The sequence below is a fragment of the Choloepus didactylus genome, chromosome 18 (assembly GCF_015220235.1).
Source record: "Choloepus didactylus isolate mChoDid1 chromosome 18, mChoDid1.pri, whole genome shotgun sequence".
NCBI lineage: Eukaryota > Metazoa > Chordata > Mammalia > Pilosa > Megalonychidae > Choloepus > Choloepus didactylus.
Window position 1 is genome coordinate 31141656 of NC_051324.1, and position 22989 is coordinate 31164644.

At 36.9% G+C, this 22989-nt stretch overlaps 1 protein-coding gene across 5 annotated transcripts in view; it reads left to right on the top strand.

The window, feature by feature from the left end:
- AP2B1 (adaptor related protein complex 2 subunit beta 1) overlaps nucleotides 1-22989 on the top strand; it is a 141656-nt gene that overhangs the window by 58763 nt on the left and 59904 nt on the right. For 4 of the 5 annotated variants that reach the window (XM_037810841.1, XM_037810840.1, XM_037810842.1 and 1 more), the window contains 3 exons: nucleotides 4656-4848; nucleotides 21274-21315; nucleotides 22195-22341. In XM_037810841.1, the coding sequence (XP_037666769.1) occupies nucleotides 4656-4848; nucleotides 21274-21315; nucleotides 22195-22341 (382 nt within the window). The remainder of the gene's footprint in view (nucleotides 1-4655; nucleotides 4849-21273; nucleotides 21316-22194; nucleotides 22342-22989) is intronic. The other variant, XM_037810844.1, reaches the window with a different exon arrangement.

The window sequence follows — 22989 nt, forward strand, 5'->3', positions numbered from 1 at the left end:
ATCTGTTATAGCTTGCCTCTTGTTTCAGTTTGCTAAAGTTTGCTAAAACTTTCATTTTGCTAAAGCTGTTGGAATACAATATACCACAAATGGGTTGGCTTTTATAATTTATTAGCTTATAAATTTACAGTTCTAAGACTGTGAAAATGTCCAAATTAAGGCATCAAGAGGAAGACACCTTCTCTGAAGAAAAGCTGCCAGCATCTGGGACACCTCTGTCACATGGGAGGGCATATGACTGGCTTCTGCTGGTCCTTCCCTCCCAGGTTCTGTTGCTTTCAGCTTCTGGCTTCAGTGGCTGTTTTTCTCAGCTCCTCTGGGGGCTTTTTCTCTGTGAGTTTCTCTTAATTTCATCTCTCTTAAAGGACTCCAGTAAAAGGATTAAGACCCACCTTGGAGCAACTCCTCAGTTGAAATAACCTAATCAATGGGTCCCACCTACAATAGGTCTGCACCCACAGGAATGGCTTAAAAGAACATGGCCTTTTCTGTGGTGCATAATAGCTTCAATCCACCACACCTCTGTAACCATGTTTATGTACCACTTAACCTAGCTTTTTTCCTGATAAGTTTTGACCCTCAAATGGAAGGAGGGAAGTGAAACAAACCAACAAACTAAAACAACCCTTTTTATGACATAAGGAAAGAGAATCAATATTTAAACTATCTAAAAAGAGATACAATCCCTTACATAAGATCTTTATCTGATAAGTAGCCTTTAATTTGTTGTTACCTTCATGATTCCTTATGTGGTTCCTTTTTGATTAACCTTCATTTACCTATTTTTGTCTGTCTTTTATGTTTGTTTTTAAAGAAAACACAAATGTAGAAGCTCCCCTTTGATATAAATTGGGATGACACCTTGCCTTAAATGGCGTACCCATAGTAGTGCTGACATTAATTAGTTCTCTTCAGCATAAGGTAAATAAGTGCTGTGCATCTGACATGAAATAAAGCAACACTTTAAAACCTTATTCTGCCTCTTCTAGAGATTAAAAAATGCTTATATCACTTAAAGCCTTTTAAAGTCAGTTGAGAAAGAAGTGCTTTTTACTTGGGTATTGCCTCCTCTACTAAGAGTTTTTAGTTATTTTATGGGTGTGAGGCGGTAAATAGTTGTCTAATTTAGACATTTTAAAATACCGCTTTGATGACAGTTGTGCGGTTATTTCCTTTTAAAAATATTGCTTTGATGACAGTTGTGCAGTTATTTCCCATGAGCTCATAAGGGGAAAAGCTTTTAATTTTCTTGTATTTTCTGTTTCAAAAGAATGCATGCTAATAACTTACCACATTTAACTTTTAGAAACAGGATCAACTGTCTCTTCATCAAGCTCATTTTATCTTCTCATGTTTCTCCTCTTTCCATTATAATTAAGGAAAATTTGTGCTTTGTTACCTATTCTGCCTTTTATTTATTTTGTATTCTGCCACATTTCCTAAATGGCATGTGTCTTAAGATGATGGTGTTTCATGTGTAGAGATTATTTTTGTGGAGATTTCATATATTCCTCATCAGATGTATATGAAAGCACTTCACTTTTTGACTTCTTTCTTAATATTTGGCTATATTTTGCTACCCTTCCATCTAGATACTTCTAATCATGACTTCCTTGGCACTCTTTCCTCCTAAGTCATCTTTCTCTCTTCAGTCTTTGCAGTTCCATTTTTATTCTGTCTGATCATTAATCTTGGTTGTATCATAAGGCTCTGTCTGAACCTTCTCTTTCTGTGCTTCTCTGTGTATTCCCTTAGGGAACTGATCTACTAACCAAAGCTACCACTGATATATTATAGGGCTTTACAGTTAACACCATGTTCTTATTTGATCCTCACTATAATATAATCCTGTGTTTTGGTGATAACTGTTAAGATTTTACTGATGAGGAAACTTGTCTCAGAGAAGTTGTCACTTAATGAGCGTTATGCAACTAGTAGTTAGTGATACTGATCACTTGATCTCAGTCTTCTGATTCTAGATTCCCTGTTCCTACCACCACACTCCAGACAGACACTGTTAACTCTGGTGATTTCACTTGAGATGTGTATGTGATTTCCTCCAAAGTTTAATTATGTAACTCTGACTGCCAGTGCCTTGTCTTTAGCCATCTGTTGGACTTCTCTACTTGTTTTCGTTACTTGAAACAATAGAGAACTGAGAATATCATTTTTCCTATCATCCTTCCAGATTCCCCTGTGATATTAGGAGCATCACTAGTCTTCTGCTTCTTAATTTTTGTTGTTTTTTTCCCCCATAGTTTGATTCTTCATTCTCCTTTGTCCTCTGTGTTCAAGTGTTACTGAAACCTACCTAGGCTTTTTTTTTTTAATTTTTATTTTTTTAGGAAAACACTCATTTGTTCACTAATCTTTTTGCAATGTGTTTTTTACTTCTTCTTATGTAAAGTTAAAAATCATGCAGGATAGAATGATGTAACAAACTCACATGCACCCATCACTCAGTTTCAGCAGTTTCAATATTTTGCCAATCTTGTTTTCATTTATTACTCCTACAATTTTTTTTGAGGGGGCTAGACTATTTTAAATCAGATCTCAGCCACTGTATCATTCCACCCATAAGTACTTTTCTTGGTATCTCTTAACAGATAAGGGCTTTAAAAAACTAATAATCACAGTATTTTATGAAGCTTAACAAAAGTGGAAATGATTCTTTAATGTCATTCAGTAAACAGCCTGAACTACTTTTAAATTGTCTCAGTTCTCTGTTGTCTGTTGGACTTTATTCTCTTTTAGAGTTTATGTAAGGTTGATGCTACTTTTTCCTTAAATGTTTGGAAGAAGTCCCAGTGAAACAGTCTGGGCCTGGAATTTTCTGTGGGAATGTGTGCTTTTTTTTCGTTTTTTTACTTTTTAAATTGATGTATAAATTACAATAATCTTATCTAATCTTTAGTGTTTAGGCTGATTAATTTTTGCATACACACACACACACACACACTCATATAGCCACCACCCGGATCAGATATAGAATATTTCCAGCACCCTAGAAGGTTTGTCATGCCTCTTTGTTGTTAATACCCACCCTCCAGGCATAACTACTATTCTGACTTCTGTCAATATAGATTAGTTTTCCTTGTTCTTGAGTCATATAAATGAAACCATGTGCTCTTTTGTGTCTTCTTTCACTCAACATATTGTCTATGGGATTAATCTGTGTTGTGTTATCAGTAGTTCTGTTTTTTATTAGTGTGTATTATTCTGTTGTGTGAGTATGCCACAATTTATATCTTCTCCTATTGATGTACTTTTGGGTTATTTCTGGTTTGGGGTTTTATGAGTAAAGCTGTTATGAACATTTCTTGTTTATGTCTTTTGGTAGACTTACATACCCATTTCTCTTGGGTATCTGTATAGGAGTGGAATTGAAGAAGAGAAATTCTTAATTTTAATGAAATCTACTTTATCAATTTTTTTTTCTTTTATGGTTAGTGCTTTTTGTAGAAACCTATATTTACTCTTAGGTCATAAAGTTATTCTCCTAAGTTTCATCTAGGCTCTGCCTTTTACTTTTAAATCTGATTCATCTCTTAATTTTTGTTTATGTTGTGAGATGTTGGGATCAAGATTCCATTTTTTCTATGCAGCTCTCCAGTTGATGTAGCACCATTAACTGAAAAGATCATGATTTCCCCCTGCTAGTCTTTTTATTGTCTCTTAAGATTCACCATTTCCTTTTTATTTTCAGAGCTGTAAGGCTTTTATTACCTCATATACAGGTGATAGCAGTAGCAATTCAGATTACTCTTAGCTGATCTTTGTCTCTGTTCTCCCAATTTCTTTCAGTCCATTATATACATGGCTGCTAGAATAATGTTCTTCTAATGGTATTTTTATTTTGTTTATTCTTTGCTCAAGAAGTAAGAGTGATTCTGCATTGTCTATTATATCAAAAATTAACTCCCCAAACTAGTCTTCAAAGTTCTATTTCCCCAAAACCATTTTCTCTTCCCCCATATCTCACCAATCCTAATCTCTGCTCTTGACAAGATAACTTTTTTTTTTTCCACCCCTGAAGTCATATTGTTCATTTCTGTGCCTTTACAGAAATCATCCTTTCCTCTTTTGGAAGGTGTCCCCCTGTAGTTCTAAATAACTACACCATTCCTCCTCATAATCTAGTTGTAACACTCTTCTTCTAGGAAGTTTTTAGAATCAGCCACCCCTGGGTATTTTGTTTTGTTTTTGTTTTTGTTTTTTTCTTCTTCTCTGCTATATCCTGTCAGTATGTAGAGTCACACAATACTCTTTTATGCTGTGTTAATACAATGAATGTCTTTTCAGTCATTTTTATGAATGCTTACTTTTTTGTTAGATTGTAAATTATCTGTGGACAAGGACCTTATTTCTTCTTTCTTCTGTGTTTCTTCAGAGTGTTCATTTTAGTGCTCCCTCATAAGGTAGGTGTTCAATTAAAATTGACTAAGCTACATACTATATATTTACTTTCATTTTTTTCAACTCTATTTTGATAAAGACAAAAATTGCTATTATCTCTGCATATACATAAACAAAAGATTATAAAATCAGTTTTTTTCTCTCCTGTGTTTTACAGTTATATATTTGACATTCACTTTTGTTGCCTCGTTTTTACGTCCTTGTTGAAACTGACTTCTCTTTTCTCCTCTTCTCTGCAGCACTGATGCAGGTGACAGTCCTGTTGGTACCACCTCTGCAACCAACCTGGAACAGCCTCAAGTTATCCCCTCTCAAGGTGACCTTCTGGGGGACCTGTTGAACCTTGACCTCGGTCCTCCAGTCAATGTACCACAGGTATCCTCTATGCAGATGGGAGCGGTGGATCTCTTGGGAGGAGGACTAGATAGTCTGGTAAGCATCTTTCTCCCCCCTTTCTTTTGATTAGTTTTAGTTCTCAATATGCTAGAGAACTTTAAATTACTCAGCTTTTTAGAACTAGACCTTTCCTTGGTGAATAGTAATGTCCTTTGATAAAGGACAGGATTATTTGTCTTTAGAGTTAATTATAGTACTCTTCATTATTGGTATGGGCTGTATCTGCCAGTGTATGACTATTTGTTGTCCTGCCTCTAAATAGAACTTTTGGTGTTTAACCAACCTCTTGTTCCACAATCTTAATGTTTAGTAACCTTTCCAGAGCTGCTTATGGTTTCCACTTCCTAACTCTGGATTGCACCTGTAAATTTCCCTTTTGACCTGAACAGCATTGAAGTGACCTTGTAGAGATCATCCTATTTTGAAGCTTTCAAGCCTTTGCCCTTTTTATGTTTTATTGGCTTATACCCTAATTCCAAAATGTTTTGAAGCAGACATTTGAGCCATTTGTGTAAAACCATACGTTTATAGAATTTGGGAAAACTACTTGATTGGTTCTTTTTCCCCTTTCTCTCCTCCCCCACCTCCAGTCATACTTCCAATTTAATTAGCTTCCAGGATTCTAATACTAAAAGGCTCCAAAGTCCAGAGGATTTGTGAATATATGCCATCATCAAAACCTAAATTATTTTTTGTTGTTATACAAAACAAATGAAAAATATTAAGAATGACTTTCCTTCTGTGGAGAGAAAGCCAGGATAACAGGTCTCATCAGAAAGCTCCCTGCAAACTGGGTACTTACTCTGGTGGAATTAGAGAAATTCTTTTAATTAGAAACTTGCAAGTAAGATATTTATCTTATTGATGACTCTAAAGATGCCAAAAAGTTTGATTTATTTTCAAGCATCAGAAATTTGAAGGCAGATGCCATAGATATAAAGATATATGATCTCAGAGATAACATAAACAAAAACAACCTCTCTCTGTGTAACTTACACAAGCATCTTCTGCAAGTATTATGCAGGGGATTCATGCCAGCCAGTACAGGGGCGTTTACTTCTCAGCTAGTGGAGAGTCTAAGGACATAGGGTTACAGTCACATCTCTATGTGTTTTACTCATGGAAGGTGACTGTTTCCAGAGTCTATGTACTGCTCAGGCTTTGGACTCCAGCTTATATTGACCCAGCTGAGCACTCCTATTGTCTTTCTTGGGTATATAACCATTTGCTTTTCTTTCATATCTTTAATGAATGGGGTTGATTGATCATGATAAGCAGAATAGCTTCCTCATATGACCATCTTGCATTTTTGGATAGCCTTTGGATAGATACAGTAAACTGACAAATGAATATTTCATTATTTGTAGAGGCTCCTAGGAATCCCTTATAAACATTAAAATGACTTTTCCTGTTCTGTTGACACATCAACCTCAAGTTGAATTTTGCGGACTCAAGTTCGTGCCTTAACAGCCTTACTTGTTACTTTCCTTGATGACCTACTACATTGATTCTAAGAGTGGTGAAGAGAGTAAGTTGGAGGTATGAAGGGAAGAAAGGGGCCCTGTATTTTGATGTTTCCAGGCCCAGGATTCTACACTCTTTATTCTTGATTCACTTTAGCATGGAGGAAAGAGATGTGTTATATCCGTTTGACTTTTTATTATCTCTTGCTGACCCTCAAAACCTGTGAGTTTTGTATTTATGTTTTACTTAGCTATCCAGGCATCTGTTAGAATCCCTGCAAGTATTAATTCAGATAGAAAAGCTGTTAGAACTTGCTTGATTTGTAGGACCACATAGACTTTTTTCCTTTCTTTATTTTTCCTTCTTTTTCTTTGCTTTGATAAAAGATGTTCTTTGGGATTAGGAAATGAGTTGTTTTTCCAGTTGGATTTGTAGGCCCAGTCATGTTCCTATGTAGCTATAAATTTTAGCTTTTCTTGACTTTTGTATTTAAATTGGTATCCTGAATGTTATAACTGCAGAAACCTTTATTTACATGCAGTTTTCTTGAATTTATTTTATATCCCAAAATTCAAAGGAGAAGGAATGAAAATCTTATTTTGCTTTGGATCTGTACATGATTAAATATATGTTTTCTTAGAGAGCCAAGGTTCATTTTCAGAGAACATCACAAGGTATTGTTCTCTAACAAGCTCCCAGGTGATGCCGATGCTGCTGGTCTATGGACCACACTTTGCATAGTAAGGGCATAGAGTATCTGTGACCACTCTGAACTGTTCATCAGTTTACTGTTTAGCCTATTAGCTGCTGATAGACCAGATGACTACTTCTTTCGACTTCAGTAATAAACTCATTCCTGGAAAGAGGGCTCCTCTGCTACCCCAAATTAATTGAGGCAGGGCAAGAATCTCTTGAAATTGTTTTGTTAAAGGTCTTCCTTTTACGTTCTGTGAAGAATAGTGTGGCTAAGAGTCGAATTTGACTGAGACCCCTATATAAAATATGGCCAGGATTAGAATTTTGTGGTTGCCTGGCAGTCAGCACCCAGATTAGCTAGTGATAATTTCAGAAAGGCTGTCAAAGGCCTCTGAGACTGTTGTGCTTCTTTCTTCATTGGGTTTCTAACTGAATCTCCCCCATAGAGGTCAGTGGTGTCCAGCAGATGGAGTACTACTATGTGGCAACCCTAACCTCTTCAGGCTTTATGAGTCTAAGCTCTGGCTGCATAATGAGTATACCATGTTAGTACCATATTAAAAATTACTATCAGTGCTTAGGCCCAACCCTAGAACAGTTAATCTCTGGGAGACAGGGCCTAGATGTTGGTCTTTTTAAAAAAGTTATCCAAATAATTTTAATTTTGCACGCAGTGTTGAGAATATTGAGTCAAATGAAATTCCAAACAGAGTTAGGTATAACTGTTAAGAATTGATATCTAAGCCAGGGCAGTGGACTTCCACAAGAAAAATTATATTCTGGCAAGCCTCTTTGGCATCTCCTACAAAAACAGACCTCTCTGACTTGACCTTTGTTCTTCCTCTCCAGGATTCATCTCCATTGTGATTTTCTGTTAGGCCATTAGGCCTATCTGAAGTTGGCGGGAAGTTGAATTTGACCTATTTAAATTTAGTTCCAGCGTTCTTTTTACTTTCACTTGTTTTTCATAATTGGAGACTAAAATTTGGGAGCATTTTGTATTTTGTATTGCTTACCCATTTTCTGTTCCTCTGTCTTAAAACTTGACATTTACTGGGAGATATTTTTATTCTTTCCTTTTCATGTTCTGATGATCCACCCAGATGTTATTCTACTTCACCTTCTTTTATTAACACATTTGTAAAATTTTGAGATTTTAGTGAACTGTGACTTTTTCTCGAACTGTCATTCAGGAAAATAGTTATCAGTTATTATTACCATTATTATTGGCCACAACACACCTGAAGGCTCCAGCCTTATTCCGTCAATGCTAGTGATTCATAGCAGCTGTGATTCTTAAACCAGAGAGGAGGGGGTGGGGATATTGCTGTAATATAAAGAAATACACACAGACACGAGGTCTCCCGGGTGATTCTTCTATACTTCTTATTTTAGGAGACAGGTATCTTTGAAAATCATAGAGTTAGGCAGAGCTCCAGATTTTAAAAATGGAATTATTCGTGATAGGACTTAAGTCAAAATGGATTTCCTGCATCTTCTTTTTAGGATTCTTACTGGAAACTAGTCCCCCATCCTTATTTCTTGCTTGCCCTTCACTGTGTTCTCTTTGGCTCTACAAATAGTTTCCTCTGTTAGTATTACTTAACTGTCACTTTGATATGAAGTGGTTTCTGGTAATGTAACATACCTGGTTATCTGTTCTATTTGTTCAATATGAGAGTATACTATTTTGATTTGGCTTGCAAAAGTAGTCATTCGGGTTTGTTTTAGATGCCATATATGTGTCTTTTGATGGCTCTTATAATTAGTGTAAGAATCTGCTCGTTCTAGGTAGTATAACTTTTCTCACAGCAGATCCTTCTGCTTTGGCGTACTGTGGATGGTGACCTGATGCCCATGTGTGTTAACGCTTGCACATGCACTATAGAGCTACACCTTGTATGAATGAGTCTGACATCTGTGAGGAATGTTAAAGTAATAATTGAATCTTGAATATTTGTTGCCTTTATTTTCTGGCTGTCAGAAAAGACCTTGGTTAAATTAAAACCTTTTGTTTGTCCAAGGTGCTGTGCATTACTCTATTAGATAAATGGTGGTATTGTGCTTCAAGAATGGAAAGGAAGCATTATCTAGAGTGCCCTGTCTCTATGCTGAAGAAGAGTTTCTTGTTAGAAAAATGTGCTTAATCTGCTCAGCTGGCGTAAAGTGGAATAGAGGAAAAACTGCCTTTTCCTGACTCCCAGTGTATGTTTTTCAAAACATTCTACACTGTTCCCTACAGGTTTTTGACTTTCAGATATTTTAAATCATAAACTACTTTAGTAATAGTTTTTCTTTTTAAGCCCACAGGAAATTCCATCATACTTCTTGGTTTTACACTTTGTTTTTCTTCCTCTGGAGGAGTTTTGCAGTGATTTAAGAGTTTTGTTTTTAGGGTTGGCATTGTTTTGGAGAAATCTCTGTAAGTTATTGCCCAGTTTTGCCCAGTAAATTCTTCAGTGTGGCTTCTGTAACCACTGTATCTTTTTTTTATCAATGCATAGGGTTAGTTAGGACTGGCCTCAGGCAGTGTTGGAATAATTATCAGTTATTGATTGCCTATTTATGTGCCAGTCCCTGTGCTAGAACTTTTATAATTTTGAATCCTCAAGACAACCCTGCAAGCAACTCTCTGATCTTGGGCAAGTCACTTAATTTCTCTGCCTGAGTTTCCACATCTGTTGAATGTGATGTTGGTATTCCCCTTGGGCTGTTGTGACAAATAAGATAATTCTATAAATCACACTTAGAAAAGTGCATGTTACACAGTGGACACTTGGTAAGTAATTGGTATTGGGCCCCATTTTACAGAAAACTGAGCTTCATATAGCTAGTGAGTCACAGTGTTGGGATTTGAACCCAGGACTTCAGTTTCTACTCTTTCCACTATTCTGTGATTCCTCTAGTTTGTTTTAACAGTCACCTTCTAGTCCAGCTGCACCTAACTTTGGTCCTTCTCAAACTGGGGTACACAGTCTCTAGAGTACTAAGTATGGGGTACATTTGAACCTGCAGGATAAATCTGACTCATCATCTTTCACAGTTGGTTTTACATAAACACAGAATGAACACTGATATGTTATGACTTAGAATGTAAAATTGCATGAATTTTAAAGATAAAACATAAGGCTTGCTTGCCCTGAAGGATTGCCCTGTGTGAGTTTGAAAGTTTATTCATATGTGAAACGAGGAACTAAGTTCATATACCTCTCTTGCAGCAAAAGGAGCAAAATTATTTGTCTTGTCCTCTTAAGAAGAACCTTGAAATCGCATCTGCCAGTCTATCTGGCAATGAGTTTTTTGATAAAGTACTTTCAGGGCAATTAAATGATGTACAGGACATTCTTCTGCTAAAAACTGGCTATCAAAACCACTCAGGTGATACATTTCTTCCCTGGAAAGGGCTTTGACTGGAGGATGGAGGGGTTCGTTTTTTCCCCCAGTTGTTTTAGTCATATGTGTTCGCAATGTTGATGCAGAATTGGTGCTCTAGGCCAGTTGGTAAACAATTTTGTCAGCCTTCTGTCCCTTTTGTGATAATTTTCTTCAATAAAATGATTCATTACAAAATTGTTTCCCCAAGAATCCATATTGCTAGTAGCCCTACTTTATATGGTTACTAGAACATGCATTTATAAATTCAGTGAGTATTTGCGTGCTTATTATATATAACTACTATTCTGTGTACAAGGAATATAGTTGTGAACAAAATAGCTCTTGCAAGCTTACATTCTAGTTGGAGGTGGAACATGATAAAACAAGTACATACAGTCAGATAGTAGATGTTACAAGGGAAAATAAGGCAGGTTGCAGAGCTTCTCCTGTGGAATCTTACTGTATTCAACACTGAGTTTTGTCAGACCTAAGAGCCCTGCAGTGGCTATTCTATGGACTTTACCACATTCTGTTCTCTGTCCCATGTCCAGAAGTAATCTTTACACTCCCTGCGTTTCTGCTGATATAAATCTTTTTCCCTCAAGTTAAGGAGTCTTTGTCCTGGTCTTTTTGTATGACCTCATCTCAACTCATTTGTGCTATTCCATGTCAAGTTTATTCTCAGTCACCACTTTATTTAATAACTTTTGCATAGTTACAGATTCTTTTCACTGATTTGATTAGTTATATTTTATGATACATTTCTGAGTATTTTTTCCCTTAAGTTTTTTTATTTTGAAATAATTTCAAACTTACCAAGACAGTTGCAAAAACACAAAACTCATACAGAGAACTCCTGCATACCTCCCACCCCTACCTCAATGCCCCAGATCCACCAATTTTAACATTTTGCCACATTTGCTGTATCATTCTATCTATCTAACTGTCCATCCGTTTTGTAAACATTTGAGAGTTGGTCATATATATCATGCTCCTTGAACACATAATACTTCTGTACATTTCCTTTGAACAAGGATATTCATTTATGTAACCACTTACAGTTATCAAGTTCAAGAAGTTTAACATTGATAGAAAGTTTATAGTCTATATTCCAATTTTTTCATATGTCCCAATAATGTCTTTTTGAGCTTTTTCTCCTCCATTAATTAGATCCAGTCCAGGATCTAATAATTTAATTGTTGTCTTTTTAGGTGCCCTTTTTTTAAAAAAAATTTGATTATGAAAACATGTACAACATAAACGTGCTCATCTCAACTACTACAATACATAACATTCTGTGGGCTTAATTACATTCACAGTGTTGTGCTAGCCTCACCATCATTCTTCACCAGAACTTTACCATCACCCCAACCAGAAACCCTGTATCCATTATGCTAATATAACTAATTATCTTAAATCTGTAACGATCATTTGGTTTGAAACCAACTTAACTTCAATAGAATACACAAACTATATTCCAGTATCCCTCCATCCCCACACAGACTACATATTTATACATTATTAGTTCAAAACCATTGGTTCATCATTACCTTTTATGCAATTTCATTTTAGATCCCATAGGAAGTGAAAAGTATAGTTACAAACCAAAAATGTGATAGTACTGGCATTTTCAATCTGTGTCCTTTTCTTTCAACCTTTTAGCATTTCTTGTAGGGCCAGTCTAGTGGTGATGAGCTTTTGTTTATCTGGGAATAAACTATCTTAAACTATTCCTCATTTTTGAAAGACAATTTTGCTTCATAAAAGATCATCGGTGGCCTTTTTTTCCTTTAGGACTTAAAATATATCATACTACTGTCTTTTTGCCTCCATGGTTTCCAGTGAGAAGTCGGTACTTAATCTTATTGAGATTCTTTTGTATGTGGTGCATTTCTTCTCTCTTGTGGCTTTCAGGATTCTTTGGCACTGGACAGTGTGATTTTAGTATGTCTTGGTGTGTGACTATTTGGGTTTATCCTGTTTTGGATTTTGTTGAACTTCTTAGATATGTATGTATGTGTAGTGCCTTTCATTAAATTTGGGAAGTTTTCAACCATTATTTCTTTGAGTATTTTCTCTGCCCCTTTCTCTTTCTTCTCCTTTGGGACTCCGACAATGCATATATTTGTACACTTGATAATGTTTCACAGGTCTGGACCTTGGTAGTATCCCATAGATAAGAGCTGGAGGATATAGGGCCTTGGAAGGAGGTATCCAGGATAGAGAGACTCAGCAGAATTCTTGATTAGGTGCATATGGTAAAAAAAAAATTTAGACTATTATAAAGGCAGAGTGCAAGATAAAAATAAAGGCAATTACAAACTCTGCAAAAGGCAACACAATAATGGAAATGTTATTACTCTGATGTCTAGATTTCTCATGAAAATTATTATGCGATAGTGTAGTTTGAATGCTATTAATTTTCAAATTTTAAAATTGTAGAAACATGAATAACAATTTTGATTTCAGAACAGAATGTGCATATTAACCTTGATAATGCAAAAATAAATTTAGAAATGGTAGTTGGAAGGTAATGGGTGGAAGAATGGGAGGGTAGCAAAGGGTGTTAATATCTCCTGTTTTAGTTTGCTAATGCTGCCAGAATGCAAAACACCAGAGATGGACTGGCTTTTATAGAAGGAGGTTTATTTGGTTACACAGTTACAGTCTTAAGGCCATAAAGTTTCCAAGGTAACACATCAGCAATTGGGTACCTTCACTGGAGGATGGCCAATGGTGTCCGGAAAATCTCTGTTAGCTGGGAAGGCAAGCGGCTGGCGTCTGCTCCAAAGTTCTGGTTTCAAAATGGCTTTCTCCCAGGATGTTCCTCTCTAGGCTGCAGTTACTCAAAAATGTCACTCTTAGTTGCTCTCGGGGTGTTTGTCCTCGCTTAGTTTCTCCGCAGCAAGAGTCTGCTTTCAATGGCCGTCTTCAAAATGTCTCTCATCTGCAGCTCCTGTGCTTTCTTCAAAGTGTCCCTCTTCAAAATGTCACTTACAGCTGCACTGAGTTCCCTCTGCCCGTCAGCTCATTTATATGGCTTCACTGATCAAGGCCCACCCTGAATGGGTAGGGCCATGCCTCCATGGAAATATCTCATCAGAATTATCCCCTACAGTTGAGTGGGGCACATTTCCATGCAGACAACCTAATCCAAATGTTCCAACTTAATCCCCACTACTATGTCTCCCCCACAAGATTGCTTCAAAGAATATGGCTTTTTCTGGGGGACATAGTACATTCAAACCAGCACATCTCTATTTTAAAAAAGTGAAGCATCAGAGTAGGAGAAACAAGAAATAAAATTTTAGTATGTTACTCGGTGTTGCAAAAATATCAACAAAGGGACTACAAACAAATGTATTAGTAGCATGGAGAAAAAGCCAACGAGAGTGGCATATATGAGCAACATTCTTTAAAATAGAAAGTCAGTAGAAAATGCTTAAAACAGATTAATTAAGAAATGGCAGTAGAAGCATATTAGCATATGATTTAGAAATATAGAGTAAAAAAACAGCTAAAAGAAAAGTGTTTACTTCTGGGAAATGGAAAAGCAGTGGGTGTGCCTTTAAACATGTACATGAATTATATATCATAAAAATGTGTATCTTCATTATATATGTGTTATATATAACATAATATATATATATACTCTGTTCACTTTTTTTCATTCTTTCTGCTCCTCAGACTGAATGATTTCTGTTGTTTTACCTTCAAGTTCACAGATTCTCTCTTCTGCCAGTTCCAATCTGCTGCTGAACTCTAAAGGGAATTTTCTGTTACTGTGGTCTTTAGCTATGTTTGGTTCTTTTTCATTATATCTGTCTCTTTTTTTGATATTCTCTTTGTGTTCATCTGTCATTTTCCTCATGTCTTTTAGTTCTTGGTCCATGATTCCTTTTAGCTCTTTGAGCACGTTTAGGGGTATTTCTTAAAAAGTCTTTGTCTAGTATGTCCCAGGTATGGTCCTCCTCATTGATGGTTTCTAATGTTTTAATCTTCTCCTTAACATGGGTCATAGCTTCCTGTTTCTTTGTATGTTTTGTACTCTTTTGTTGCAACCTGGACATTTGGTATTTTAATGTGTTGATTGCTGGAATTTAGATTCCAAGGAGTCTGTTCCTTAAGCTTGTATCCAGCTAGTGTTATGACAGATTTTCCTTGAATGCCATTCCCAGTCTTTGCAGATTGGCCTTCGTGTTTTCTTTCAGAGCTTAGCTGTCCTGATAATGAGTTTAGAGAGTAGCCCAAGGAAGAAGCATAGGATCCTCCCCAGTCTTTTCTCTGCATGCATCTTGTCCTGGGCATGCTTGTGGCCCCAGGGATTCCCCCATTTACACAGCTACAAATTCTTCACTCCCCTAGGAAAAAGTGTTTCCTCGTGTTGCCAGGTGCTACCCTAAATGTCCCACAGCTGATTGTTCCCCCACAGTGTTCTGTAGATTGCTCTGGGAACCACCTCTAGGCACTTGGCAAACTCTGGGACAGTAAGCCTGCGATGTGTGTCCTGATTCAGTCTTTCTTCCTGCTCCCAGACAGATTGGCGCAGTCATACATGCACCCTAATATGTGCACGGGAGTTACTGTGCTCCTTCTAGAACCAGGACCAGGGACCTGCACTAGAAGTGTAGGCCAGCTCCATGCCAAGACGCTGAGGGGATGGTAGGGTGGTGGGGGTGGGGGGAGCAGCAAGGGCACCATGAGATTTTCTTAGTTTTTTTTTTTTTTTTAAGTTAAATCAAATTTTTATTGTAGAATATAACATATATACATAGAAGTGATAACTTTCCAAGTGCAGTTTAACAAGTAGAGAGCAAATTTCAAAGGACGTTATGGGTTCCTAGTTTCAGTTATTTCCTTATTGTGAAATACAATGTATACATGTTTTATATATTTATATATATATATATATAGTAGTTATATAGGAAAATGTCCAAAAATGTTAAGAGTTACAGCACCGTAGTTTCAGTTATTTTCTTATTGCGAAATACAACATATACAAAAAAGTTGATAACTTTCAAATTACAACTTAACAAGTAGCTATAGAACAAATTTCAAAGGATTCTGTGGGCTACAGCTCTTACTGTTTTTAAGTTGCCTTTTTCTTGATTTGGCTCTCACCCTGTTAATATTTTCTAGAGTTTTGAGGAAGATGTTTCTGCTAGTTCTTGCTGGTTTTTCAAAGCTTCTGTGGCAGGATGGACCCCTGGAGCCTAACTCCCCCATCTTTGTTCTTGAATGGCTTTGAAGATCTATTAAAACGTATAGCTTAGTAGCTGAAATACCATACCTTCACTTAGGAGAAGGTGTGTACCTTCTAAAATCTAAATGCAAATGGGGAAAACACAGATTGAGATTTCTGACATGAATTGGATTTTGGTGTAAATTTTATTGTTTGTGATGGAATCATTGTATTTTATTTTTATATCATTCTATTTTGACTCCTGAATAACAGAGCTATTTGTAAGCTGTATGACCTGGAATGTTTCTTAGGCATCTTTAAATTGAGTCAGTTCTAGAAAGCATCAGATAAAGAGGCAGTGACTTTAAATAGGAGCAAAGAAAATGACTGAGCTTAAGATCTAAACCTGTAATTAAGAGAATGTCTTCAGATATAACTTTACTATTTTAAATGCTGTTAGATGTACTTTGGACTTCCCAGATGTGCCTTAAAGGGACTAATCCAAACAGTCATTTTGATAATTTGCAGGAAATTTATTGCCTGCCTGGTGGCCATCCCAGTTGATACTCTTTTATGAATGTTTTTTTTGTTTGTTTTTTAATTGGAATTAGGAAGACTCGTTCCATTTGTTCTGTTATAGAACTCCAGTCTTGCATTCTCTCTCTTTATTTCTGCTGTTGTCCCACATTGGCATAGAATGAGGGCATTTTCTTTTGGTATCTGTAACTGAACTAGAGCTGTATGCAGGTTCAGCTGCCAAACTCTTGACTTAACCTGGCTCTGTTGTAGAACTCAGTGTAATGAGGCTGAAATTCCTTTAGACCATAGTTTACAATAAGTCACCGAGAAATCGCCACTTTCTATCCAATTACCAAATTAACAGTGCAGCAACACATTATTTAGTAGTTCAACATGAACCGAGTCTCGTTCAGCACTACTTCGGCATGGTGAAGTGGTAGTGGCCAAACGTTAGTGATATTCTCAGTGTCATTTAATTAGTACAACTACTATGATTTAGGTTGAGAATGGGGGAAGTATACCACTAGCAGAAACTTTAGACTAGGGAATCCTTCAGCTTTATCATCTACAGACCTTCAGAAAAATTGTGCTCAGTTTTCAGCATTTGAAATATTTAGATCCTGAAATTGACACCTCTCTTTCCTTCCTCTTCTTGTATTCTGATTTGGTTGGCCTATGGTTGTCATAATTTCCTTCATGGAGAAAATGGTAGCCTTATAAAGGCAGTCATGGGAACAGTAGGAAGTGGCGAGCTCCTGGAGACATCCGTAACAACAGAAACCCAGTTCCTGGATAACTAAGATTGTGATGAAAGCCATGTCCTGCACACCCATCCCTTTTCATTTCTGGCTCCCACCAGCTCATTGGATAACAAATATTACTCTGAATTTTTACAAGTCCTAGTTGGACTGATTTTTGATGCCCTTACTGATAAATATGGGCTTGGCTTATTTCCAAACAGGTGAATCTTGTCTGACTCCAAATAATAACACCAACTGAACTGACTCCAAGTAATACCACCAACTGAAATGGTTAATGGCTAGTTATGGCTGACATAATAACCTTCCTGGGTATTTGTTCAGTTTCTTCTTTTCTTGTATTTTTGATGAAGATCTGCTTTATCCTGCTTGTCACTGTAGATAGGTGAGGCCACTCACTGGGTACTTGGCTTCCATCTTTGCTTACATCTCCCTGTTAGTCACTCGCACCCATCACTGTGCTATCACCTCACCATGTTTTCAGAGAGCAAGATAACCCTCCTTAGAATCTTCCTCAGTCGAAAGATGTTGAATAAAGTCTGAATAAGCTGTAGTTTTATTAGTTAGAAGATATATATTGAAATTGTTCTTTCTCATCTCTTTCTGGACATAGCACAGTTAGATGAACTTTTAGTTTTCTGGCTACATGTCACTGATACCCTCCGGAACCTGTCTCTCTAAGATCAGAGTTCTTGATTCTTAGCTGAGTTGTATCTGATACACTGAAATAAACAAAGGAGTATCATCATTAGTATTCAGTTTCTTCAGTGGTTTTGAATAAAATTGATAAGCAGCATAGAGGAGAGAGTACATTCAAATCTTTTTCCAGCTAAGATAATGTTCACAATACAGATAAAGAGAATGAAATCTAAGAAAATAAGGGCCATAAAGGGGCTTTATTTCCTTTGGTCTAGACACCACCAATGAGGGCCTTTTCACAATGTCTTTTATTGAATTTAGCATATTTAATAAAACTCCTGTTTCCCTTCTAGTGTTTTTTCTTTCTTGCTATTGAGTGTCAACCAGATCCATAAAGAATTCCGTCTCTTTCAAGTTTGGGTTGTAAGCTTGGCCAGAAGGAGGAGGGTGGTAGAGGGGAGGAGGAGCCAGCCTATCAAGAAAGTCATAAAACCAGAGCAAAACATCTGGACAAATAAGACATTTTGCAGAGTACCTTCCCATGTTTTTTGTGTTGGTCTTTCCTCCCATTCCTTGGAAAGAGTTTTTCTTTTTCTTACTGGCTTCCTTTTTATTCAGGAGTAAGCTCCAAATTAATTTCCAAACAGATGAATCTTGTCTGACTCCAAATAATAGCTAATTCTCCAGGGCAGTGGTTTTCAGCATTGTACTTTTGAATCACCTGGGGGATGTTTTCAAAATTCTAATACCCAGTCTCACCCCAGAACAATTAAATCTCTCTCTGGGGAGGAGACTCAGGCATCAGTGTTTTTAATCCCACCCCCCACCTTCCCCAGATGATTGATTCCATTGTATATCTAAGGTTGAAAACCACAGTTGATGGAACTTGATTGAAGTAGTTTTCAGCACTTTTAGGAAAGTCTGACTCTTAGACTAAGAAGGAGAAATTAAAAATTAAAGGCATCCCATAATCAGGCTGCCTTTACAAGCATTTTCCTCCACTCTTTTTTACACATATCTGCTGCCGTGTTCCAGCCTGATTGGACTACTCATTCTTCCTGATTGTGCTTTATACTGACTGCCTTTGTTTATGATATTTTAGAAATGTCTCCCTTCATTTTGCTCACCTATTTGACTTGCACACTACCACTTTTAGATATTCTGTATGGCTGTGTATTCATGTTTTGTTTCTCTTGACAGTTTACAAAGCCTAGGTCTTATTTATCTATATATTCCCCCCATTGCCTGGCATCTCTACATTCCCCATAGTATCTTGTTTCCAGTAAATGTTATATGTGTGTTTGAATAACAGAAATTTTGTGTTTTTCAGATGTCATCCTGCAGATGTATGGTATTCTAGACATAGGGAGAAAGGAGATAAATAACGTCTTTTCTATCTACTTTCACACTTTTCCAGTTGTCCAATTCTTGGTTGTGATGACCTTTTTATTTGTTTAAACCTGTAATTTTCATCCCATGTCCAACCACAAGGTACTCTTCAGGAGTCAGATTATGGAAATATTGGCTCTTTGTGGTTTGGAATACTCTGTAGTTTAGTGCAGAACAGGCTTAATTAAATGCCAGTTATGAATCACCAGCCCACGTTATTTTCTATCACAGTGGAAGCAAATTTTTGTCATAGGTCTTGCTATTTTTCATTATAGGTGGTTTTTAAATTTTTGGCAGTTCATTTTTATATACTGTATCTATTGAAAAGATAAATACAATTGATTCTCATTATTTATAGTATTTATGTTTTATAGAGTTGTCATGACCACTGAATTAGTGAATACTGAACCATTGCTTCTAGGGGAAATACAGGCTGTGGGGTTCTTGTGAGCCTCTGGTCACATTTTTGTCAACTAATCAATACATAACCTTGTTTTGTATGCATTTCTGTTTAAAGCCACCTTATTTACTGCATATTATATATTCATTAACTTTGATCTCATGGCCTACAACGCTATAACTCATGCCTGAATGATGCTTGTCTAACATTTTCTCTGTAAGGCACATCTTAAGGCACATTTCAGCACTCTGCTTGGGAGCCATTTTTAACAGCAGAAGCACCAATAACAAGTATAGACATGCTAAAAATGTGGCACTAAATATACTGTGAAAAGGAAATTTGTTTAGAATATAAGAGGTGAAACAAGAAGACAGCACATCACCTTACTCGACCTCAGCTGGGAACATGCACATTGGCTGACTCAGAATTTTTACCTTTATCCAGTGTATGGACAGATGAGTAGAAAAATGGGGACAAAAAGTAAATGAATAATAGGGGGGTATGGGATGTTCTGGGTGTTCTTTTTTATTTTTAGTTTTAAAGTCAAAATGATTTGGGGGCTACAGAGTTTAGTGAGTAGGCAAATTCACGAATATGGAATCCACAAATAGTGAGGATTAACTGTAAATCCTCTTTCCCAAGTCCTGAAGACCCGTTACAACTCTGTTTAATTAATGCAACCACAGCACAAGGATCTCCAGATTTCTTCCACTAAATGACAGACAACAAAAGAAACAGTCTTTTGTAGAGCAGACAAGACATTTGGTGATTCAAAGAGGAGTTTCAGATACACAGTATGTGAAAACTAGGGAGAATGCAAATGTTAACCATAGCAAAAAAAATTTTTTGTTTTGTAAATGGCAGTTGTATATGTATGTGTTTTGCATTTCTTGCATGCCTGCTGTTTTCAGCTTTAGTTCTTTAATACTTTTTGTCATGGAAGACTGACTGCAGGGTGAGTTATATCAGAACCCTGAGAAAAAAAGACAAGATAAAGACCGTGTGGAATTATATTCCTGTCAGCTAGCTAATTCATTAAGTCTAACTCTCCAGTACTTAGCATTGTTTAATGATATACTCCAAATAAATCACACTGTTTTTCCTTAGTAGTATTAAATGTGAGACAGATAGGAACCATTGCGTGTCTTCCTACTTCTTCCCCCCATAGGGTATCTTTCTTTCCCAGCTATTTTCTTTCATAGGAAAGTTTTAAACTCTAAAGTCACTTTTGTTCCACCTATAATTTTTGATGCAATTTTATTGAGACATATTCATATACCATACAGTCATCCAAAGAGTGTGGTCAATATCATCATATAGTTGTGCATTCATCACCACAATCAATTTTTTAACATTTTCATTACTCAAAAAAAAAAAATATATATATATAGGAATTAAAAATAAAAAAGAACACCCAGAACATCCCATACCCCCCTATTATTCATTTACTTTTTGTCCCCATTTTTCTACTAATCTGTCCATACGCTGGATGAAGGGAATGTGAGCCACAACCACCTATAATTTTTGAAGCTTAAAATTTCAGCCTAATACTGGTTTGGTTTCCACCTATCTCAGTGAGACAACAGGTTTTGTAGATCAGAACACATTTTGGTTTTTCTTTGCTTTTTTTTTTTCCTCCCTTAATTTTCTTTTAAAAGAAAAAGAATATTCAAAATATTATTGCTTGGGTATAGGGTTTCTTGTAATATGCAAACTCTTTAAATACTGTTTGAGTTTGTGCCTATATACCCAGTGGAAAGACAGGATTTGACACATCCCTGAGATGTCCCAGATCCATCTTCTTTCCAAGTGCTTTTCTCCAAGCTCCCATACACCATCACTATCACCAGCACCACCACTCAGTCCCCCAAAAACATAATTCTTGACAATCTAGAATTTCTTTAGGCTTTGGAAGACAAGTTGAATAGCATGTATTTCTAGCAACTTGATAGAACAATTACACAGATTCTATATGGGCATCTAGTACTTAGCTAAATGAACTCTACCTGTCTCTCCTCTCTCTCCCTTCTCTCTTTCAGCTTGGCAGTGACCTTGGCGGGGGCATTGGAGGAAGTCCGGCAGTAAGTGCCATCCTTTTTTTTCACCATGGGAAGTGCTGCCCTCTGTTTGATGCCTTTCCTATGCACACATTCTCAGACCAGCCACTACTGCCATCTGGCACTGCACACCAAAACCTCTATAGTGGTATATGAAGAGTAGAAAGTAGTATAGGGTTACATGAAATCTTTGGGGTCATGCACCACATTTGGCTTAGGGATATCTTTAGGGATTGGCGATCTGGTGTCTACCTGGATCTTTGTCTTCCTGGCATTAAAGAGCTAAAGGAAATGGAACCTCCCATCTTGGCTAGAGATGCTCTTATTCCCTGGTGTCATTTAGAAAGAACTTGAGAGAGTAAATGGGACTGTGAGTGAGGCTCTCCTCATAAGTGAATTAGTTTTGGGGGTATGAATATCCTTCTCCCCCCAGGAGAGCTTCCTACTAGATTCTTATGCCTGAATTGGGGAAGTAAGACTTGGCTGGACCCAAGTGGAAATGGAACTGCTGTCTAAGTTGGATATTTTTCCCTCTTCCTATAGAAACAAACTCCCGCTTTGTTAGAGTATCTGTAGGCCTTTTGCACAGAATCGTGGAAGCTAAAATTGGAAATAATCAGACATACTCTTGGGTCACTGTGTTCCTGTATCCTACTGAGAGTTCTCTCTTGATAGTTTCTAAAGAGTGTGTATCTGTGAAGAATGAAGCCCCTCTTCAGTGTGAAAGTCACTGTGATGATTAAAATGACGAAGAGTGTACCAATTTGACTCCTAAGAATGTTGTAATTATAGTGTTTTTGCACTGCTTTGTCAGTACTACTAAAATATGTATCAACTTTTACAAGACTATTGATCTTTTCTTCCTGGTATTTCCCCCACCACCTTTTTTTCACCCCCCTGCAGGTGGGACAGTCCTTCATCCCATCATCAGTGCCTGCAACCTTTGCTCCTTCACCTACTCCTGCTGTGGTCAGCAGTGGTCTGAATGACCTGTTTGAACTCTCCACAGGGATAGGCATGGCACCTGGTGGATATGTGGCTCCTAAAGCTGTAAGTAAAGAGATAGTGTAGCAACATTTTCTTAGTGGACAAGACGCAGATTACTTATACTTTTAACATTAGTGTAACTACCACTGGTAATAAATTCAAGGTTTTGGCAGAGTATTTGAGAAGAAGAAAAAAGATGGCCTCAGACATAGCAATAGGAGGCACTACTGGCATCTTCGTTAGCCATTTTTATAATTAGACTTAAAATTGAGAGTATTAAGTATTTGAGTTTTGTTTCTCTGCTTGTTAATACTGTGTAGTTTGTAGACACTGAATTCAACCTAGTGAAAATCTGGTATGTTACACAAGCAGGGGAAAAATACAATATGGAGAAGTCAAATTTTTACTTCTCATTCCTTCAGTTCCCTTTTCCCCATTGGTATTACAAATGGGTTTTAGAGTGCCATTTCTCAAATTTGGTTTTCATGGATTGTAGTGTGCCTTTTTAGAATTCTTACTTAGCTTTCTGGCATAGGGGCTGTTCTAGTCTAAACCTTTCTTGATTATCATTCAGATTGAAATTCAAAAGGAAAAACCCTCCGAGTAAATGAAGCTCTGTTAAGCCTTTGAGAATAGAGCACCCAGATTTTTCCCTGTGCCTTTCTGAGATGACAACCATCATATTTTGTTGCTTCCTGAATTCTCTGCTTG